The sequence below is a fragment of the Sapajus apella genome, unplaced genomic scaffold, assembly GCF_009761245.1.
Source record: "Sapajus apella isolate SASKATOON/1434 unplaced genomic scaffold, GSC_monkey_1.0 scaffold121, whole genome shotgun sequence".
NCBI classification, from domain to species: Eukaryota; Metazoa; Chordata; class Mammalia; order Primates; family Cebidae; genus Sapajus; species Sapajus apella.
The window spans coordinates 1,214,558-1,233,852 of NW_022437061.1; the positions used below are offsets into that span (position 1 = coordinate 1,214,558).

Consider the following 19,295-nt stretch of genomic DNA (forward strand, 5'->3'; position numbering starts at 1 on the left):
GAGTCTGGTGTTTCCTTTCAGGACTCCCTTGAATCATTAAAAAAAAAAAATCTATCTATGTATCTATTTATCATCTATCTAGGTTTGATTTTCTCCTCTTCTTTGCTTTATTATTTAATTAGTACCCATTCCTGAAGAAGAAATAAAATAGTGTAAGATTATAGAAAATAATTTTTTTCATTGTAAGACTGAATAGAACAAATTTTCTTTCCTTATAAGACTGAATAGAAAAAATAATGCTTTATTAGTCTCTGTACCTCTATGTGCCATGGGGAAATTTGACTGCCAGTTTTGACTGACTTATTTAATTAAGTAAAATAAATGGCTTAGTATCAATTATTGTTCTGTAGTATCAGAGAAAGTTGTTTTCCCTACTGGTTGAGCTCAGTAGTTCTTCATATTCTGAGCAAAATGGCAGAGGTACGATGGCTTTTCCGAGGTGGAGATAACAACTGTGGTTAGGAAAGGAAGATTTATGAAACATTAATAAAATTATTCTTGCTTTGCTTTGTTTTTAGACATAATGCTAAATTTATTTTGAAATTTAAAGCAACATGAAAGAACATGTGTTTTTTCTACTTATTGAAAGAGAGAAAGGAAGAAAATATGAAACAGGGATGGAAAGAATCCTATGCCTGGTGAAGGTCTAGGATTCTCATAACCTACAGGGAATTTGGCAAAGATACTCATCACTGTCATTTGGGTCCATTTTCTTCTCCATCTCTCTTTGACTGAAGAACGCATGAGACATACTCACACTGAATCTAAATATCCTGTCTCAGGGCCTGAATCACATGTGGGCCACAGCAGGGATAGGAACATGGAATTTCTAAGTTCTGTTTTACTTGTTATTGTTGCTATGTTTTTCCCTTAGTTTGCCTCTAAGGCACCATCAACTTTTTTAGGCAGGATGGCTTCAGAACAGTGAATAAGACACATAAGCCCTAAAATACATACGTATGTATACGTCTGTGTGCATGCATGAGCACCTGTGTATAAATTTTTATTATCTACAGATAAAAGCACACCTGGAATTAGCAATAGATACAACTTGGGACTTAACTCTTTCAGTATGTCTTATTTCCAAGCAAGTATTTAGTTTGGTTACCAATTACTAAACATTGAGAACTAAATTGCAAACACCGAGAACTAAAATGTTCAAATGGGAAATTGCAGTTAAAGAGCATGGTAGTGAATAAAAGGTACAAAATCTTTAAACTCTTATGTAAAATTTGATAAGGTGTTTTACACAACTTTAATACATTGACAAGGTCTTGTGGAGAAAACAGTTCCAGAAGGTAAATACACACAAGGGATTTAGTCAAACAATTTTTTGGCAAGAATATTATGAATTTTGTAATCAGTTGGGAGCCAATGAAATACAAAGATGAGTCTAGTTAATAATCTACAATTATTGGTTAAAGAAGTATATTAGTGCTAATTTCTCTCCATTTGTCCTAGCTTTTCTCTTCTGTCAACCCCACGAGCCTTTGGCACAATGAAGTGGGTAACCTTTATTTCCCTTCTCTTTCTCTTTAGCTCGGCTTATTCCAGGGGTGTGTTTCGTCGAGATGCACGTAAGAATTTCATTTTTCTATTGTTCAACTTTTATTTCTGTTTTCCTAGTAACATAAAGTTTTAGTAAACTACATTTTTAAAGAATTCTTTCAGCATTTATTTCTAAAATGGGATGACGTTTTGTATTTGTGAAGTCTTACAAGATTATATTAATAAATTTCAAACATCCTAGGTAAAAGAAAAAAAAAAGGGCTAGAATTGTTTAGTGGCTAATTTTCTTTTGCACATGTAGGAAAGTGCAGAGTGACTTAGACAGAATGACTTAAACTTCACAGAATAGAGTTGAAGACTGAATTCGTAACTATCCCAAAGACCTATTCATTGCACTATGCTTTATTTAAAAATCACAAAACCTGTGCTGTTGATCTCATAAATAGAACTTGTATTTATATTTACTTTCATTTCAGCCTGTCTTCTCAGTAGTTGTTAACAGACACTAAGAGTATTAGATGATCTAAGTCAATATAAATCTATAAATATTTAATATTTTTAATAATAGTATTCTTGGTAATTGAATTATTCTTCTGTTTAAAGGCAGGATAAATAATTCACCATCATCCTGAGTTTTTCTGTAGGAATCAGTGCCCAATATTTTGAAGTAAATGCATAATCTAAGTCAAATGTAAAGAAATATAAAAAGTAACATTATTACTTGTTTTCCTCAGTATTTCACAACTCTTTTTCTTCTCTCTCTGCCCAGACAAGAGTGAGGTTGCTCATCGGTTTAAAGATTTGGGAGAAGAAAATTTCAAAGACCTGTAAGTTAAAATATTGATGAATCAAATTTAATGTTTCTAATAGTGTTATTTATTATTCTAAAATGCTTATATTTCCTTGTCATCAGGGTCCAGATTCTAAAACAGTGCTGTCTAATAGAGTTTTCTGTATTGAGGAAGATATTCTGTATCTGGGCTATCCAATATAGTAGTCACTGGTCACATGGCCATTGAGTACTTCAAATATGACATGTGCAACTGAGAAACAAAACCTTAAATTGTATTTAATTGTAGTTAATTTGAATGTATATAGTCACATGTGCCTAATGGCTACTGTATTGGAAAGTATAGCTGTGGAACTCATACAGAACATGGTTGGTGCAAAGGAGTTTAATACAGGTTTACTTTGGTGGCCCACTCACTAAATCCCCTTTACATAGGAAACACTCCTGTGGTTAATTGGGATTATTTAAATATTTTTTAATCTAGTAAAAAAGTGAGAAAAATTTGTTTTTTAAAAGTCAACGTAATCCTACAGGCTAATTAAAGAGGTGTGTGGGGATCAGGTGTGGTGGCTCACACCTGTAATCATAACACTTTGGAAGGCTTGAGCCCAAGAGTTTGAGACCAGCCTGGGCAAGTCTCTCAAAAACAAAGACAAAAAAATTAGCCAGGAATGGTGGCACATGCCTGTAGTCCTAGCTACTTGGGAAGCTGAGGTAGGAGCATCACTTTTCTTGGACCTGAGAAGTCAAAGCTATAGTGAGCCATGATTGTGCCCCTGTACTTCAGCCTGGGTGACAGAGTGAGACTCTGTCTCAAAAAAGAACAAAAAAGTGTGTGGGATTTGTTTTCTAAGTAACTCAGAGGACTTTCAAAATGCCTAGTCTTGACAATTAGATCTATTTGGTATACAGTATGCTTGCTTGATCCATGTGTGCATCTACTGACACACGCATGCATATAAACATTGGGGAAATACTATCCTCTGCTTAAGAAGACACATATGCCTAGCTGGGTCTCAGATAATACCTGATATGAGTAGGCTTTCTGGATAATGGCGAAGAAGATGTATAAAAGATAGAATATATAACCATACATGATTTTTTCTCTAGCATAACAGCCAATTATATATTGAAGTTTTATTATACTACATTTTTCTGTGTCCTTTGTTTCAGGGTGCTGGTTGCCTTTTCTCAGTATCTTCAGCAATGCCCATTTGAAGATCATGTAAAATTAGTGAATGAAGTAACTGAATTTGCAAAAACATGTGTCGCTGATGAGTCAGCTGAAAATTGTGACAAATCACTTGTAAGTACATTCTAATTTTGGAGATTCTTTCTTCCCTTTGAAGTAATCCCAAGCATTTCAAATGACTTTTTTTTTTTTTTTTAGTTTTCTCAATTATTATTAAATGACGCAATTTGTCAGCAACACTCAAAAGTAACACCCTTTTTAAAATTTGAGGTTTGATTTCTTTTCACAGAGGCTAATAGTGATCTGATAGCTTGTATTTATTTATTTGTCTTATTTTGTTATGGTAAGAACCTTTAACATGAAATCTACCCTCTTACATTTTTAAGTGTAAAATTCATTATTGTTGACTATGGGTACATTGTTGTGTAGCTTACTCATCTTGCTTTATTAAAACTTTGTGCCCATTGATTAGTAACCCCCCATTTTTTCCTCCCCCAGACACTGGAAACCATCATTACACTCTATGATTCTTTGAGTTTGACTATTTTAACTACCTCATATAAGTGGTATCATGTCCTGTTTACCTTTTCTTTTCTTTTTTTTAATATATTTTATTGAATTTTAGGTTTTGGGGTACATGTGAAGAACATGCAAGATTGTTGCATAGGTACACACATGGCAGTGTGGTTTGCTGCTTTCCTCCCCATCACCTATATCTGGCATTTCTCCCCACCTTATCCCTCCCCAACTCCTCACCCCCCACTGTCCCTCTCTAGTTCCCCCTCACAGACCCCAGTGACTGGCTTATTTCCCTTAGCATAAAGTATTCAAGGGCCAACCATGTTGTTGCCTATTGCAGAATTTCCTTCTTTTCAAGGCTGAATAATGTTCCAGTCCATGTGTATACCACATTTTCTTTATCCATTCATTTGTTGATTGACATTAAATTGGCTTTCTGCATCTTGACTATCATGAATAGTGCTGCAATGAACATAGGAGAGCTACTATCTCTTAGAGATGATAGCATGGTTTTTAATCATCAGAAAACACCAACGGATTTCTGTGCTAATTTTGTTACCTGGGTGGAATAATAGTACAGCTATCTATTCCTCATTTTAGATATCTTTGTGTTTTTACATACTGTACAAAAGCAGAATACTTAGTCATTTTGAAGAACTTTAAACTTTTAGTATTTGCAGATCAATTTTCAAAACAAGGACAGGTTTATCTTTTTCTCACCACTAAGTGGAAGAAACATGCTTTCTTCCACTTAGCATACTCTTTTTAGAGATAAATTATGCACAGTTGCAACTCTTTGTGAAACCTATGGTGACATGGCTGACTGCTGTGCAAAACAAGAACCCTAGAGAAATGAATGCTTCCAGCAACACAGGAAGGGGAGCCTTTCCCCTTCTTGTTATTACCTCTCCCTCACAGCAAAGTCAGGACTTTAACTTTACACAATACTATGGCTCTACATATGAATTCTTAAAAGTACATTTTTTAAAAAACTTAATAAATTCCGTCTAGAGTAATATATTCTCCCTGGGGTTACAATTACTTTCATAATAAAAATTAGAGACAAGGAAAGGATTCATTTAATGGAAAGTGATTTCAGGTAATAGAAAATATAGAAACATGTTTACATCTTAATAGTCACTTAATACATGATAGATTATGTTATTCCTCAGTTTTGAATGACATATATTTAAAAATGGCCCTATAAGAAGGGGGCATATGAAATGAGAAGCTATCTCAATGTTTTTCTCCTCTAGCTGAATTCACTTGCTACTTAGAAGCTTATTTTACCATATTTTTGTTATAATTATTGCTCTTACCCTTTAGTTTTAGGTTTGGAAACAGGAGTCGTGTAACTTTTCTTAAAGCCATTGACTGTCTTTTTGCCCTGTTTTATTCACTGTAAGTTATAGTGTGACAGTTAATTCTTAGAAAAATTATACAGAGATGGTTAAATCAAGGGAAACTCTAAATCTGGATTGGAAAGCGAAGTGGATTTTTAAATGATTTCCTGACCAAGCTTCACCAGTATATTAAACTCTTTCTATTGTTCTTTGGCTATAAAGAAAAAAGGTTTATAGTATAGTTTCAATTGCCAAGCAATTGAAACCTGCTTTCTTCCACTTAGCATACTCTTTTTGGAGACAAATTATGCACAGTTGCAACTCTTCGTGAAAAATATGGTGACATGGCTGACTGCTGTGCAAAACAAGAGCCTGAGAGAAATGAATGCTTCCTGCAACACAAAGATGACAAGCCAGACCTCCCTCCGTTGGTCAGACCAGAGGTAGATGTGATGTGCGGTGCTTTTCAGGAAAATGCAGATACATTTTTGAAAAAGTAAGTGATCAGATGTTTATACATCAAAGTTAAAAAGTATGGAATAACTCCATAGGCCAACACTCACTATAAAAATTACCGTAACAAAAATATTTTCAACATTAAGACTTGGAAGTTTTATGATGATGAGTTTTTAAGGAAGTAGTATCTGATATCACAGAATTCTACATAACAAAAAATAGAATCAAAGATATTTTGGAGTTTATTGAAACAGGATATGATCCATCTGAAAAATTTGAGATTGGCATATTAATATATTATGAAGATATGAATATAAAGTTACTATAATTGATTTGATTTTAGTCAGCAACGTTATATTTCCAAAATTTAACATGTATGCAAACACACACACACACACACACACACACACACACATACACACAACTTAACCCTTTTTTCACAGACTTAAAGGATAACAAAGACAAGACCATCATGTGCAAATTGAGCTTAATTTGTTAATTAAATATATTTGGGTTTTGGAAGTTCTGGAAAGAATGTTGATTACAATTGTTTCTGTAATACTGTCTGCTATAGAAAAGTGACTGTTTTTCTTTTTCAAAATTTAGATACTTATATGAAGTTGCCAGAAGACATCCTTACTTCTATGCCCCAGAGCTCCTTTTCTTTGCTCAAAAGTATAAAGCGGCCTTTACAGAATGTTGCCAGGCTGCTGATAAAGGTGCCTGCCTGTTGCCAAAGGTATTGCGCAAAAGAATAGAAAAAAAGAGTTCATAGTCCAGACTCAGATTTTGACCATTTTGTGGCTAGTTTTAGGGAACCTGAGTGTCTGATATAAACTTCTTGACATGGTCAAAAAAGCCTTCCCCACTCTTACCTCCCGCAAATCTTTCAACTTTGAAGGCCTACAGTCTCATTTCTTCTTTTAAGATTTGCCAGTAATAACCTGACAGAGGTAATCACCATGCATGTGTTTAAATATTTCACCACTTTTTATGGTGGTGATCACTATAGTGAAATATTGAAATTTGTTTGTCAAATTGCACAGCAAGGGGCCACAGTTCTTGTTTATATTTTCATGATCTTTTTTATTAGAGAGGGAATCCAAAGTAGAGAATTTTACTGCATCTAGATGCTTGAGTTCATGCATTCATTTCATAAGTATACTTTATGGAGTGTTCTATTTTCTTTTCTGAGAATTCTACTGTTGTTGGAAGAGTTGGTGGAGGAGGGACTGAACTTAATTATACACAAAATTTAAAAATTAGCAAAATTGCAGTCCCTGGGATATTAGTGTACTATTTCTTCTATTTTTCCTCCCGCTTTTAAGGCTTTCTTCCTACTCTTTCTCCCACTTTTAAGGCTTTTTACCCTGGCAATATTTCCAGTTGGTTTCTAACTACACAGGGAAATTCTGCTATGACCAGAATAAGCTTTCCGTTTCTTACAGAACAAAATAATTATTCACCAAAGGGAGTACTTGGGAATTCAGGCATAAGCTATCTTTTCGAAATTTAATTTGGCACAGTCTCATCTGAGGTTATGGGGGGGTGTCTCAAGTAGAATTTTTTTTCTAATTTTTGCCAAATGATTCCTTTTTGTAGCTCGATGAACTTCAGGATCAAGGGAAGGCTGCATCTGCCAAACAGAGATTGAAGTGTGCCAGTCTTCAGAAATTTGGAGACAGAGCTTTCAAAGCATGGTAAATGTTTTTGAACATAATTTGCATCTTTGTAATGATATAAATGATAGTACTTCAGTGTCAAAATTGAACACTTTTATGCATTTTGAAAAGTGCTGTTAGACACATTTCTTTGGTTGTCTAAAAGGTAGAATTCTAGTAGAGGTAAAAATCAGAATATCAATGACAATTTGACATTATATTTAATCTTTTTTCTAAATAGTCAAAAAATTTAGAAGACACTGTCCTTTTTGTTCTAAAAAAAGGACAGATATTTAAGTTCTATTTATTTATAAAAACTTGGACTCTTATTCTAATGGTTGATTATTTTTGTAGAGCTGTAGGCATGGTTCTTTATTTAATTTTTAAAGTTATTTTTAATTTTTGTGGATACACAGTAGTTATACATATTTACAGGGTATATGAGACATTTTGATACAAGTATATAGCACATATAATTCCTTTATTTAATTTTATCTTCCCCTAATGATCTAAAACTGTATGTTTGTCTTTTTATGTCCTGATAGTTAAATTCAGTCACCGACTAAGTAGAAGTTACCTCTTATTCTTGCATAGCTCCAGCTCTGATCTTCATGTCAGGTTTTTGCCTGGGCCTCTGTTTTTATATTACTTAGTTGATTCTGGGAGCATACTTTAATATCTGAGCCAAGAAAAATACTAGCTGTCCACTCAGCCTCACTCCTTACCTGCTAGTCAACAGCAAATCAACACAACAGGAGATAAAATGAAAATAATAGACATTATGCATGCTGTCTAGAAACTGTCAATTGAACTGTATTTGCCCATCATTCCTATGACCTACACCACCAAAATCAACCAAATTTATAAATGAAACAACACCAACATAAAAATATACACAGATAAACAGGTTATGATTGGTTCTGGGAAAGAAGTCTCCTTTATCAGATTTAGGCAACTGTGAAATGACTAGAGAAAGAAGAAAATTAGACTTTTACATCTTATCATAGAGTTTAAAGATGGTGCTGGATCTTTCTTTTTATAAGTATGATCAGTAAAAACTCCCTCATTCTGTAGAAGTTATAAGATTTCTTTTCTAAAAGACCTTTAGAAGTTAGAAAGAATATGTTGCAATTGAGAAAAAAGACAACTGGTGTTGGTGTAGTACTCCCTAGATTATAAAATGCTTTTGAATGTATTATCTAATTTGATCCTCAAAACAATTTTTCAGTTTAGCACGTTGTTGTGACACTGCAGAGGCTGAAGCTGAGAGAGGCTGAGTAAACTGTTTAGAGACCAACTGCTAATCTGATAAAGCCAGATCTGGATGTCACATCTACACTCAAACCTGATGCCTCTCAGCGTGTTGCCCCATTCGGAGTTCCTTTCTGATTTTTGCTTTTTTGATGTGCTAGATTTCTGTCTGCCACCACACTCTTAAATGGATAATTCTGCCCTAAAGAAAAACGATGAACATTTGGTTGAGAACTAGAACTAATGAATTTTAAAAATAATTTCTGTACCTATGCAACAGTCCTGCATGATCTGCACATGTACCCCAGAACCTAAAGTACAATTTAAAAAATTATTTCTGTATGTTAGTTTTGAATTTTCTTATCAGAAATAGTATTTGCCTAGTGCTTTCATAAAAAATATTGCATGATAATGCTATTTTTATGGGTGATTTTCTTTCTAGGTCAGTAGCTCGCCTGAGCCAGAAATTTCCCAAAGCTGACTTTGCAGAAGTTACCAAGGTAGTGACAGATCTTACCAAAGTCCATACGGAATGCTGCCATGGAGATCTGCTTGAATGTGCAGATGACAGGGTAAAGAGTTATCAGTATGCTCTTTGTTAGCTTGCATGCTCCAGTTGGTAGAATGGCTGAGTTTGCTATCATTGGTGATAGCTGACAGTGGGTTGAGATTGTCTTCCGTGCTTCCATCTGCCCTATCTTCAACCTTTCCCTGCCTGTGGTGGTGGTACTTTTCTTTTTCAGCCTGGCTATAAATTACATGATAAACCCATTCACTGATTTGTAATCCCTTTCAGTCATGCTCTAACTGTAAACAAAGGTTTAAACTGAAATAGAACAGTTACAAGGTTCTACTTGATAGAACATCTGCAAGGTAGATGTCTAAGAAGCGTTTTGGAGGGAGGGAGGTGGACTTGGAGAAGGTCACTACCTGAACAGATTTTTGGAAAATGATATATTTTTCTTCTCTATGTTCCCACCCTTAATTAGCTCTCTTTGTTAGATATGCAAATACTTGGAATGATATCTCTTTTCTCCAAACTTATAAGATTTTCTCCCTTTCTTCAAGGATTAAATTTAGGGACAAATACTAGAATCCTAATCTCTCATGACACTTTCTGGAAAATTTAAGGCAGCTATTTTGTGTATGTAAGCAGGGCCTATGACTATGATTATGATCTTGACTCATTTTTCAAAAATCTTCCATATTATTTAGTTATTTGGCTTCAAAATGCCTGTACTTAATTTCAGGGGATTATTTGGAAAAAGAGCATTGAGTTTTAATAAAAAAACTTAAATGCCTTAACAATAGAAATATAAAATGAATAAATAACTGATCTGAGCACCTGCTACTGATTAGTCTATTTTAATCAAGTGGGAATGTTTTGTAGTCCTATCTATATCTCCAGGTTTAGGAGCAAACAGAGTATGTACCTTCATAGAAGGTACATGTGTATGGTCTTAGAATAAATGAATATCTTCTGCCAACTTAATAAAGGTCTGAGGAGAAAGTGCAGTAATGTCAATTTATGTTGAACAATTTCCACCAACTTACTTATAGGCGGAGCTTGCCAAGTATATGTGTGACAATCAAGATTCACTCTCCAGTAAACTGAAGGAATGCTGTGAGAAACCTCTTTTGGAAAAATCCCACTGCCTTTCCCATGCGGAAAATGATGAATTGCCTGCTGACTTGCCTGAATTAGCTGCTGAATTTGTTGAGAGTAAGGATGTTTGCAAAAACTATGCTGAGGCAAAAGATGTCTTCCTGGGCATGTAAGTAGATAAGAAGATATTCTTTCATAGATTTGGTATGACCTCACAACTTGGGAGGATAGTCTAGGCTTTTCTGTGGAGTTGCTACAATTACCCTGTTGCCCAGCATGTTTCTTCGTCCTTCCCTTTCCCAGCTTTTAACAGTTTTTGAAATAGTTAATTTGTTGAATACATTGTCATAAAATAATTTATGCTCATGGCAAAATTTCAGCATTCCTTACTCCTTAGAGGCATTTCTGAAAATACCTAGAAATATTTTGTGTATACATAAATTATATATACTTCATTCATTCAAAGTGTATTTTTTGAATATCTGTAATACATGTGAGTGACTATGTATTACCTATATAACTAATCTAATCTAGTCTATCTAAGGTATACAATGGTAGCAAAGAATTGTAAAAAGAAGCATAGAATCTGATACCACATGCTTTATATTTGGTTAAAAGACCAGAAGTTCAGTATAACGGCAATATGGTATGCAACTAAATTACAAAATAAATGTTTGCATATTGTCAGAAAGTGTGGTGACAAACTTTGCATTTTTATTGTTGGATTATGATAATATCTTATGCACTAAATATTTCATAAAATTGTGTACCCTGCAAGATTTCACTCATACAGAGAAGAAAGAAAATATTTAAGAACATATCTCTACCCATCTATTTATCAGAATCCCTTTGAGATATAGTTTAAATCAAACAAAATGTTAATAAAAATAACAGGTATCATTTGTCAAACACTTCATATGTGCCAAGCAGTGTGTGTTTTGTGTAGATTATGTCATATAGTTCTCATAATCCGCCTCCTGAGACAGACACTATTATTATCTCCATTCCACCAAGAAGGAGACTAAGGCTCTGATCATCTAAATAAGTTGCCTAAGACAACACAGTAAAATAAGTGCCAGAGGTAGGAATTGAACCTTGGTAACTTTAACTCTGGACTCCAAGTCCTTAGCTACTAAGCTTTACTGCCTGGGGTTTAGTCAAACTAAGACTTTTGGAATATGATTTACTTTTGAGGTTAGCTTTGTGATTTTTTGTGCTAATTTGTCCAACAAAGCCTATTTTATTTTCATCTTAATTAGGTTTTTGTATGAATATTCAAGAAGGCATCCTGATTACTCTCCCATGCTGCTGCTGAGACTTGCCAAGGCATATGAAGCCACTCTAGAGAAATGCTGTGCCATGGAAGATCCCCATGGATGCTATGCCAAAGTGGTATGTTTATTGTTTGAAAAAAATGTGATTCTTTGACTGATGATTCCAATAATGAGAAAGAAAAATAATGCAAGAATGTAAAATGATGCACAGTACAATTTAGATCTTTCCTTGAGATGATTTCAGTTCTTCAGTTCAATTCTAAGGCTACTTTTCTAAGAAAAAGCAGCCTTAGAATGTTTAACAAAATTTAGAATAGTTAGTCTAGAAAAGAAAGATCTGAACAGAGCAATCTCTAAATAATTTTGATCATTTTTTCTTTTCTTCACAATCCTGAGAACAAAATAATTTAAAGTAAATTTAAATGTTAATTAGAAGATATTTAACTTAGATGTAAAGTCAGTTAGCCTGATTCCAACATTTTTGCATTTTGATTGTTGGATCATGATAACATCCTTTTATCAAGTACTAGAATTAATATCTTAAGGGAAATTGTAGAATATATCCCTTTAGAATATTTTCAAATCTTTTTGAAAAGGTTTAGGAATAGTTCTACAAGAAATTAAGTTAGGAGAGGAAATCTGTTCTGGAAGATTTTTAGGGTCCCCACTAGCATATGTAATGGTTTCCAAACTATTCAGAATAAAAGAAAACTCATTCTTTCCTCTATAAAGAAGCTGCCGTATGCCACGCACCATGCACAACCAATGAACGAGGTAAAATCTCTCATTTTGGAAAGCCCTGAATGTAACTGGAAAGAGGAACTAATAATAGTAATATGTATAATCATAGCCATCATTTATTAAACTTTTATTATATGGAGGCAGTGTTTAATTTCATTAGCTTAATTTATTTACAGAGCAGCTCTGTGAGATGAGTACCATCTTTGCCCCTATTTTGGAGGTAAGGATTCTGAAGTGTAGAGATGGTAGGTAAAATTGCACTGCTGAAGAATGAGTTAGATGACTTGGTTCAAATACTGGTCATTGAACTCCAGAGCCTGAATATTCTTAGCCAGTTAGTTACGTGATGCAAGCTCACCAAATAAATATTTTGAATGTAATGTGACAGATGTGGCATTGATATTTATCTATTCCTGTGGATTTAAGAAGATAGGAGGAAATATGTCATTCTGACCAGAGGGGTGAAAAACAACCTGCATCTGATCCTCAGGTATAGTACTGTCAACACAATTCTTTTATGTTTCAGTTTGATGAATTCCAGCCTCTTGTGGAAGACCCTCAGAACTTAGTCAAACAGAACTGTGAACTTTTTGAGCAGCTTGGAGAGTACAAATTCCAGAATGAGTAAGTAATTTTTATTGACTGATTCTTGATCAATTTGTAATTATTTAAGACTTAATATATGAGTCACCTAGCATAGAACTTTTAAGAATGAAAATACGCTATGTATTTCTAATCACTCTTTGTCACAAAAGATAGGAGAGGAGAGATAAAATAGTTGATGGGTTGGAGAGGCCTATATTTCAATGTAGTCTAAAAATTGTTCTTAAGACTGGAAGTATGTTGCCTGGGAGGGCGAATAACAAATCTTGGTATATCAGAACTGAGGTTGTTCCTTGAAGGTTAAGGAATAGTTAATGGACAAATAGAACATGGCAATATTTTGTAGAGCAGGAAGTAGTAGGCCTTGAATAGCAGTTGCTCAAAAAGTAATATATAAGCTGAACAAAAACAATATAGTAAAATGAATTAGATATTTGAATATTAAGTTTAAGTTCCTTGGGAGATGTGCCTAGTCTTTGCTGGTTAAACCTTGTGTTTCTACGGAATTTCTCTCCACAGAAGAGATAGCGACAGAATGGCTTGCTGGACTAATGTCCCAATTCAATAGAGCCTTATCTAGGAAGGTAAAAACAAGAAGAGACATATTATACAGTAGATATTTATTGTGTGGCTCATACACATAGTGCTCTTCTGATTATGGGTTTTAGGGATAATAACAGTGAAGAAGACATAGTTGCTTCCCTCAAGTAGATTACAGTCATATGTTGACTTTTAATTGTAATTGGCATTCTTAATACATTATTATTATATATTAGATACAATGTCGGATTGATTGTAATGTTTTATTACTTTTAATTTAATCCTTGAACTACCCCTATTGAGTCAGATATATTTCCTCCCATTTTCTACTTGTATCTTTCAAATGTAGCACGTGAAGCTCTCTCCAGGTTTTACTGAAAGAAGAAAGAAATTAATAAATTTATTAATGTCACTGAATTAGGTAACTTACTTACCCAAGATTATACAAATGTTACAGCTGGAAGTCAAAGCCAGGTTTAACGAGTTGTTCAGAAGCAAGTTTCCCCCCGTACACTAAACCACTACTCTCAGATGGAGATAATATGAAGAATGGAACACAGGAACATTTTAGTTGATTCTGGCCAAGTGTTCTCTGTTTTATTTTCTATGTTAGACAGTTTCTTGCCTGGCTGAAAACACATTGACTTCTTTTTTTTTTTTTAGGCTATTAGTTCGTTACACCAAGAAAGTACCTCAAGTGTCAACTCCAACTCTTGTAGAGGTCTCAAGAAGCCTAGGAAAAGTGGGCACCAAATGTTGTAAACAGCCTGAAGCAAAAAGAATGTCCTGTGCAGAAGACTATGTGAGTCTTTAAAAAATATAATAAATTAATAATACAAAATTTTACCTTTAGATATTGATAATGCTGACTTTCAGGAGCATAAGGGAGTAATGTGTGTGTTCATGTTTTTGTGCACGTGTGTATGTGTGATATTGCAACCAGCGCCCCAAAGATAATAAATTGTTTTTTAAAAATTTATGCATTTTCAGGGTTCCAGCCTAATGTTCTCTAAATTTTTACTTTCTTTGGGGGATCTCTTCTTTAATGTATCATTATAGGAATATTTCTTCTTCACTGTAACACATGTCTCAGCACATATTGCCTGAAATTATTTTCATCAATTATTTTCTCAAGTGAATTCTTCTTGAAATGTAGACATTTAATTAAAAGGAAGAGAATTTTGAAAGTCCTTATTTGTAGTTTTAAACATAAATCACTGCCTTAAATCAATTTTGGATTCAACATTACTAGTTGAAATATAATACTTATTTTGGTGCACTGGAAAGTCAGAAGTTCATGGAAAATTTTCAGCTTCACCTCTCCTGAATTTTTGCTCTCCTGCCTGTTTTTAGCTGTCTGTGGTCCTGAACCAGTTGTGTGTGCTGCATGAGAAAACGCCAGTAAGTGAGAGAGTCACCAAATGCTGCACGGAATCCTTGGTGAACAGGCGACCCTGCTTTTCTGCTCTGGAGGTCGATGAAACATATGCTCCCAAAGTGTTTAATGCAGAAACATTCACCTTCCATGCAGATATGTGCACACTTTCTGAGAAGGAGCAACAAGTCAAGAAACAAACGTGAGGAGTATTTCATTACTGCACGTGTTTGTAGTCTTGATAGCAAGAACTGTCAATTCAAATTATTAACTTTTTTCCTGAAGTGGTGATGATATATTTCTTGGAGGAAAGTATTGCCCTTATTATGCTGATAAAAGTACCCGGAATAAGATGAATAACTTTTTAAAGACAAAATCCTCTGTTATAATATTGCTAAAATTATTCAGAGTAATATTGAGGAGTAAAGCCACAGTAGAATAACATCTTAGGCCATGATCAGTAGAAAAAGATGAACAATTAACCAATAAATTTGCACACATGGCAAATTATTTAGAAGGAACCATAGAAGAATTTATTTCTAGATGTAAATAATTATTTTAAGTTTGCCCTACGGTGACCCCACGCATGAGACAAACACCCAAGATGAGATTTTTGAGAATGAAACTTGAATAAAAAAACATCTAGAAATGCAAGCCCTGAAGCTTAACTCCCTATTGCTATCACAGGGGTTAGAATTGCGTGAAATTTAGCAATAGAAAGTTGCTGTCTTCTCTGGTGGGCTGTAATCACGGTCTAGGCTGAAAAGTAATATTGCAAAACCTGTCATGCTCACACAAATCTCTCTCTGGCATTGTTGTCTTTGCAGATGTCAATGAAAGAGAACCAGCAGCTCCCATGAGTTTGGATAGCCTTATTTTCTATAGCCTCCCCACTAATAGCTTTGAATGGAGCAAAGTTTAAAGACAAAATATAAAGATTCTCATCTTTATAGATGAAAAAATTTTAAATAATTAAATAATTATTAAATTATTTAATTAATAATTAAATTATTATTAATAATAATATTTTTTATTATTAATATTATTAATAATAATATTAAAGATAATTAAATTTTAAGGATAAGTTTTAGCTCTTAAATAGCTATAAAACTCAATATGACATAATGTGGCACATCCAAAATCTGAATAATATATAATTGCAATGACATACTCCTTTCCAGAGGTGTACTGAAAAGATATTTGTTGACACTACATAACATGATGAGTGGTTTATACTGATTGTTTCATTTGATCTCCATGAAGGTGGATTTTATTATCCTCATCATGCAGATGAGACTATTAAGACCTATAGAGGTATGCCTGAGTGCCAAAGTACTCAGAGTTGGGGGTTCCAAGATTTATAATTTTAAATGATGGGACTACCATCCTTACTATCTCCATTTTGCTATGTGTGAGTAATGTTTTTTCTGTTTTTTTTTTTTTTTTTTCTTTTTCCATTCTAACTCAGTGCACTTGTTGAGCTCGTGAAACACAAGCCAAAGGCAACAAAAGAGCAACTGAAAACTGTTATGGAGAATTTTGCAGCTTACGTAGAGAAGTGCTGCAAGGCTGACGATAAGGAGAGCTGCTTTTCTCAGGAGGTACTACAGTTATCTTCATTTTAATATGTCCAGTTTTCATTTTTGCATGTTTGGTTAGGCTAGGGCTTAGGGATTTATATATCAAAGGAAACTCTTACATGTGGGACAGGGATCTTATTTTATAAACAATTGTCTTACAAAATGAATAAAATAGCTCTTTGTTTTTATCTCCTGCTCTACTGTGCCATCCTGTAAAATGTTTATAATGCCTGTTCTGTTTCCAAATTTGTGATGCTTATGAATATTGGTACAAATATTTATAAGGCCTGAAATATTTTGATCATTAAATCAAAACATTAATTTATTTAAACATTTTCTTGAAAAGTGGTGGTTTGTGATTTAGTTGATTTTATAGGTTGGTGGGAGAATCTACATTCAAATGTCTAAATCACTTAATATTGTCCCTTGTGGTCTGACAATAACTTTTTTTTATTCCTTTGGGGACAACTGTGTCTGTGAGCTTTCTTCTAGAGATTACAGTAGTGAATTGGAATTAAAGGATATGATGCACATGAAATCACTTTGCAATCATCAATAGCTTCATAAATGCTAGTTTCGTATTCTAATAGTAAAGCTAATATTTTCCTAATATCTGTCATTTCTTTGTATTCAGGGTCCAAAACTTGTTGCTGCAAGTCAAGCTTCCTTAGCCTAAAGACATGACAATTAAGAGCATCTCAGGTAACTATATTTTGGATTTCTTTTAAAAAGTAACTATAATAATAATTATTAAAATAGCAAAGATTGACCATTTCCAAGAGCCATATAGACCAGCACCAACCACTATTCTAAACTATTTATATATGTATATATTAGCTTTAAAAATTCTCAAAATAGTTGCTGAGTTGGGAACTGTTATTATTTCTATTTTGTAGATGAGAAAATGAAGATAAACATCAAAACATAGGTTAAGTAATTTTCCAAAGGGTCACCCATCTAGTGAATGGTGGAGACAAAATTCAAAATTCAAACCAAAGTCTAAGTGTTACCCATTGTCCTTTTCAAACTGATATGTCCTATTCTAACTTATATGATTTGTATTAGGGAATACTAATTCCTAGAGTATTCCCTGAAAAGCCATCCAAGTAAGTGGTGGCTCAGCAGGGAATACTCTAGGAATTAGGCCAAATCATATGAAAGAGCACTTTATAGAGCAAATACAGTTGAATATCAGTGATTTCATACGGTTCAACTTAATAGTTCACCTCATTCTTTCTATTGGAGAATGTGATGGATCTACCTTCTGTGAACTTTATAGTGAACAATATGCTATTAAATTTCCAATTTGTCAACAAGCTGAGCTTTAATAGGACTTATCTTCTTATGACAAAAGGGCCCACTTTAAAATGTAGATGTTTGAACATAAACATGTTTTATCTATTTTATTTGAATTATTTTGGGAGAATTAAAAAATAGAACAACAACAAAACATGTTGTTGTTAAAAATAAGTTGTTCAACTACTTTAAAAAAATGGAGATGGGGGATATCTCTTTGTTGCCCAGGCTGGTCTCAAACTCCTGGGCTCAAGCAATCCTCCCACCTCGGCCCCACCCAAAAAGTACTGGGATTACAGGTATGAGCCACTATGCCTGGCTTCAACTACTTTTTAAACATGAGTTATTTTCATATTTTCCAAACTGACTGTGATGTCTATACTACTATTATGATTTCACTTCCTCTTTGCCCATATGATAATACCAACATATGCATTCAGGCAAGAAAGAAACTTTGCATTTCTACAAATTTGGTAGTGTGAAGATGTGATTTGTTTTCATCCTAAGTGCAAAGATTTTCTTAATAAAGTTCTAACTTTGAGAAGATATGTTTTTGCTTGTAATAACTTAGGTAAGATATAGGGGTTGAGTAAATAACTCTGAGGAGTGATGATGAAAAGCCTCTGACTTTGAAGCTTGAGTCTGATAGCGCCAATGGTGTTCCCTTTCACCAATGGTGAAAAAGGAGCTTCACAACATTTATTGGTGTGTCCTTTTGCCTAGCTCAACAGAAGGAGAATTCAGCAGCCATAAGACTACAACAGGCTTAAATTGTTTTCACTGGTAGAAATTGCAGAAAGATGATCTAAGTAATTTGGCATTTATTTTAACAGATTTGAAAAACACAGCCATTTTGCAAATAGGACTTATATTTGTCCTTTTGTTTTTCAGCCTGCCACGAGAATAAGAGAAAGAAAATAAAGATCAAAAGCTTATTCATCTGTTTTTCTTTTTCGTTGGTGTAAAGCCAACACCCTGTCTAAGAAACATAAATTTCTTTAATCATTTTGCCTCTTTTCTCTGTGCTTTAATTAATAAAAAATGAAAAGAATCTAAAAAAGTGGTCCAGCACTGTTATTTTTTCAAAGGTGTGTTGCTATCCTGAAAATTCTGTATGTTCTGTGGAAGTTCCAATGCTCTATCTTATTCCACTTCAGTAGAGGATTTCTAGTTTCTTGTGGGCTAATTAAATAAAACATTAATACTCTTCTAAGTTACAGATTATAAATATTAAAAATAATATTTTGATATAATAACTATGACTAAAAGAACAAAACTATGGTATAGGTAAGGAATATAAAACATGGCTTTTCCCTCAGAAAAAAACAGTTCTAAAATTCATATGGAATAAAAAAAAAAAGAGCCTGCAGAGCCAAAGCAAGACTAAGCAAAAACAACAAATCTGGAAGGGTTGAATTACCTAATTTCAAACTGTACTACAAGGCCATAGTCACCAAAACAGCATGATATTGGTATAAAAATAGGCATATAGACCAATGGAACAGAATAGAGAACCCAGAAATAAACCCACATACTTATAGCCAACTGATCTTAGACAA

The 19,295-nt window shown here is 33.8% G+C and overlaps 1 protein-coding gene across 1 annotated transcript; it reads left to right on the plus strand.

The window, feature by feature from the left end:
- Positions 1 to 1,414: 1,414 nt before the first annotated feature.
- On the plus strand, positions 1,415 to 18,796 carry ALB (albumin). The gene is made up of 15 exons (XM_032260979.1): positions 1,415 to 1,577; positions 2,279 to 2,336; positions 3,473 to 3,605; positions 5,638 to 5,849; positions 6,416 to 6,548; positions 7,412 to 7,509; positions 9,164 to 9,293; positions 10,282 to 10,496; positions 11,587 to 11,719; positions 12,869 to 12,966; positions 14,149 to 14,287; positions 14,839 to 15,062; positions 16,329 to 16,461; positions 17,075 to 17,142; positions 18,628 to 18,796. Exons 1-14 carry the CDS (start codon positions 1,499 to 1,501, stop codon positions 17,114 to 17,116), a joined length of 1,827 nt encoding a protein of 608 aa, XP_032116870.1. The 5' UTR covers positions 1,415 to 1,498; the 3' UTR covers positions 17,117 to 17,142; positions 18,628 to 18,796.
- Positions 18,797 to 19,295: the final 499 nt, after the last annotated feature.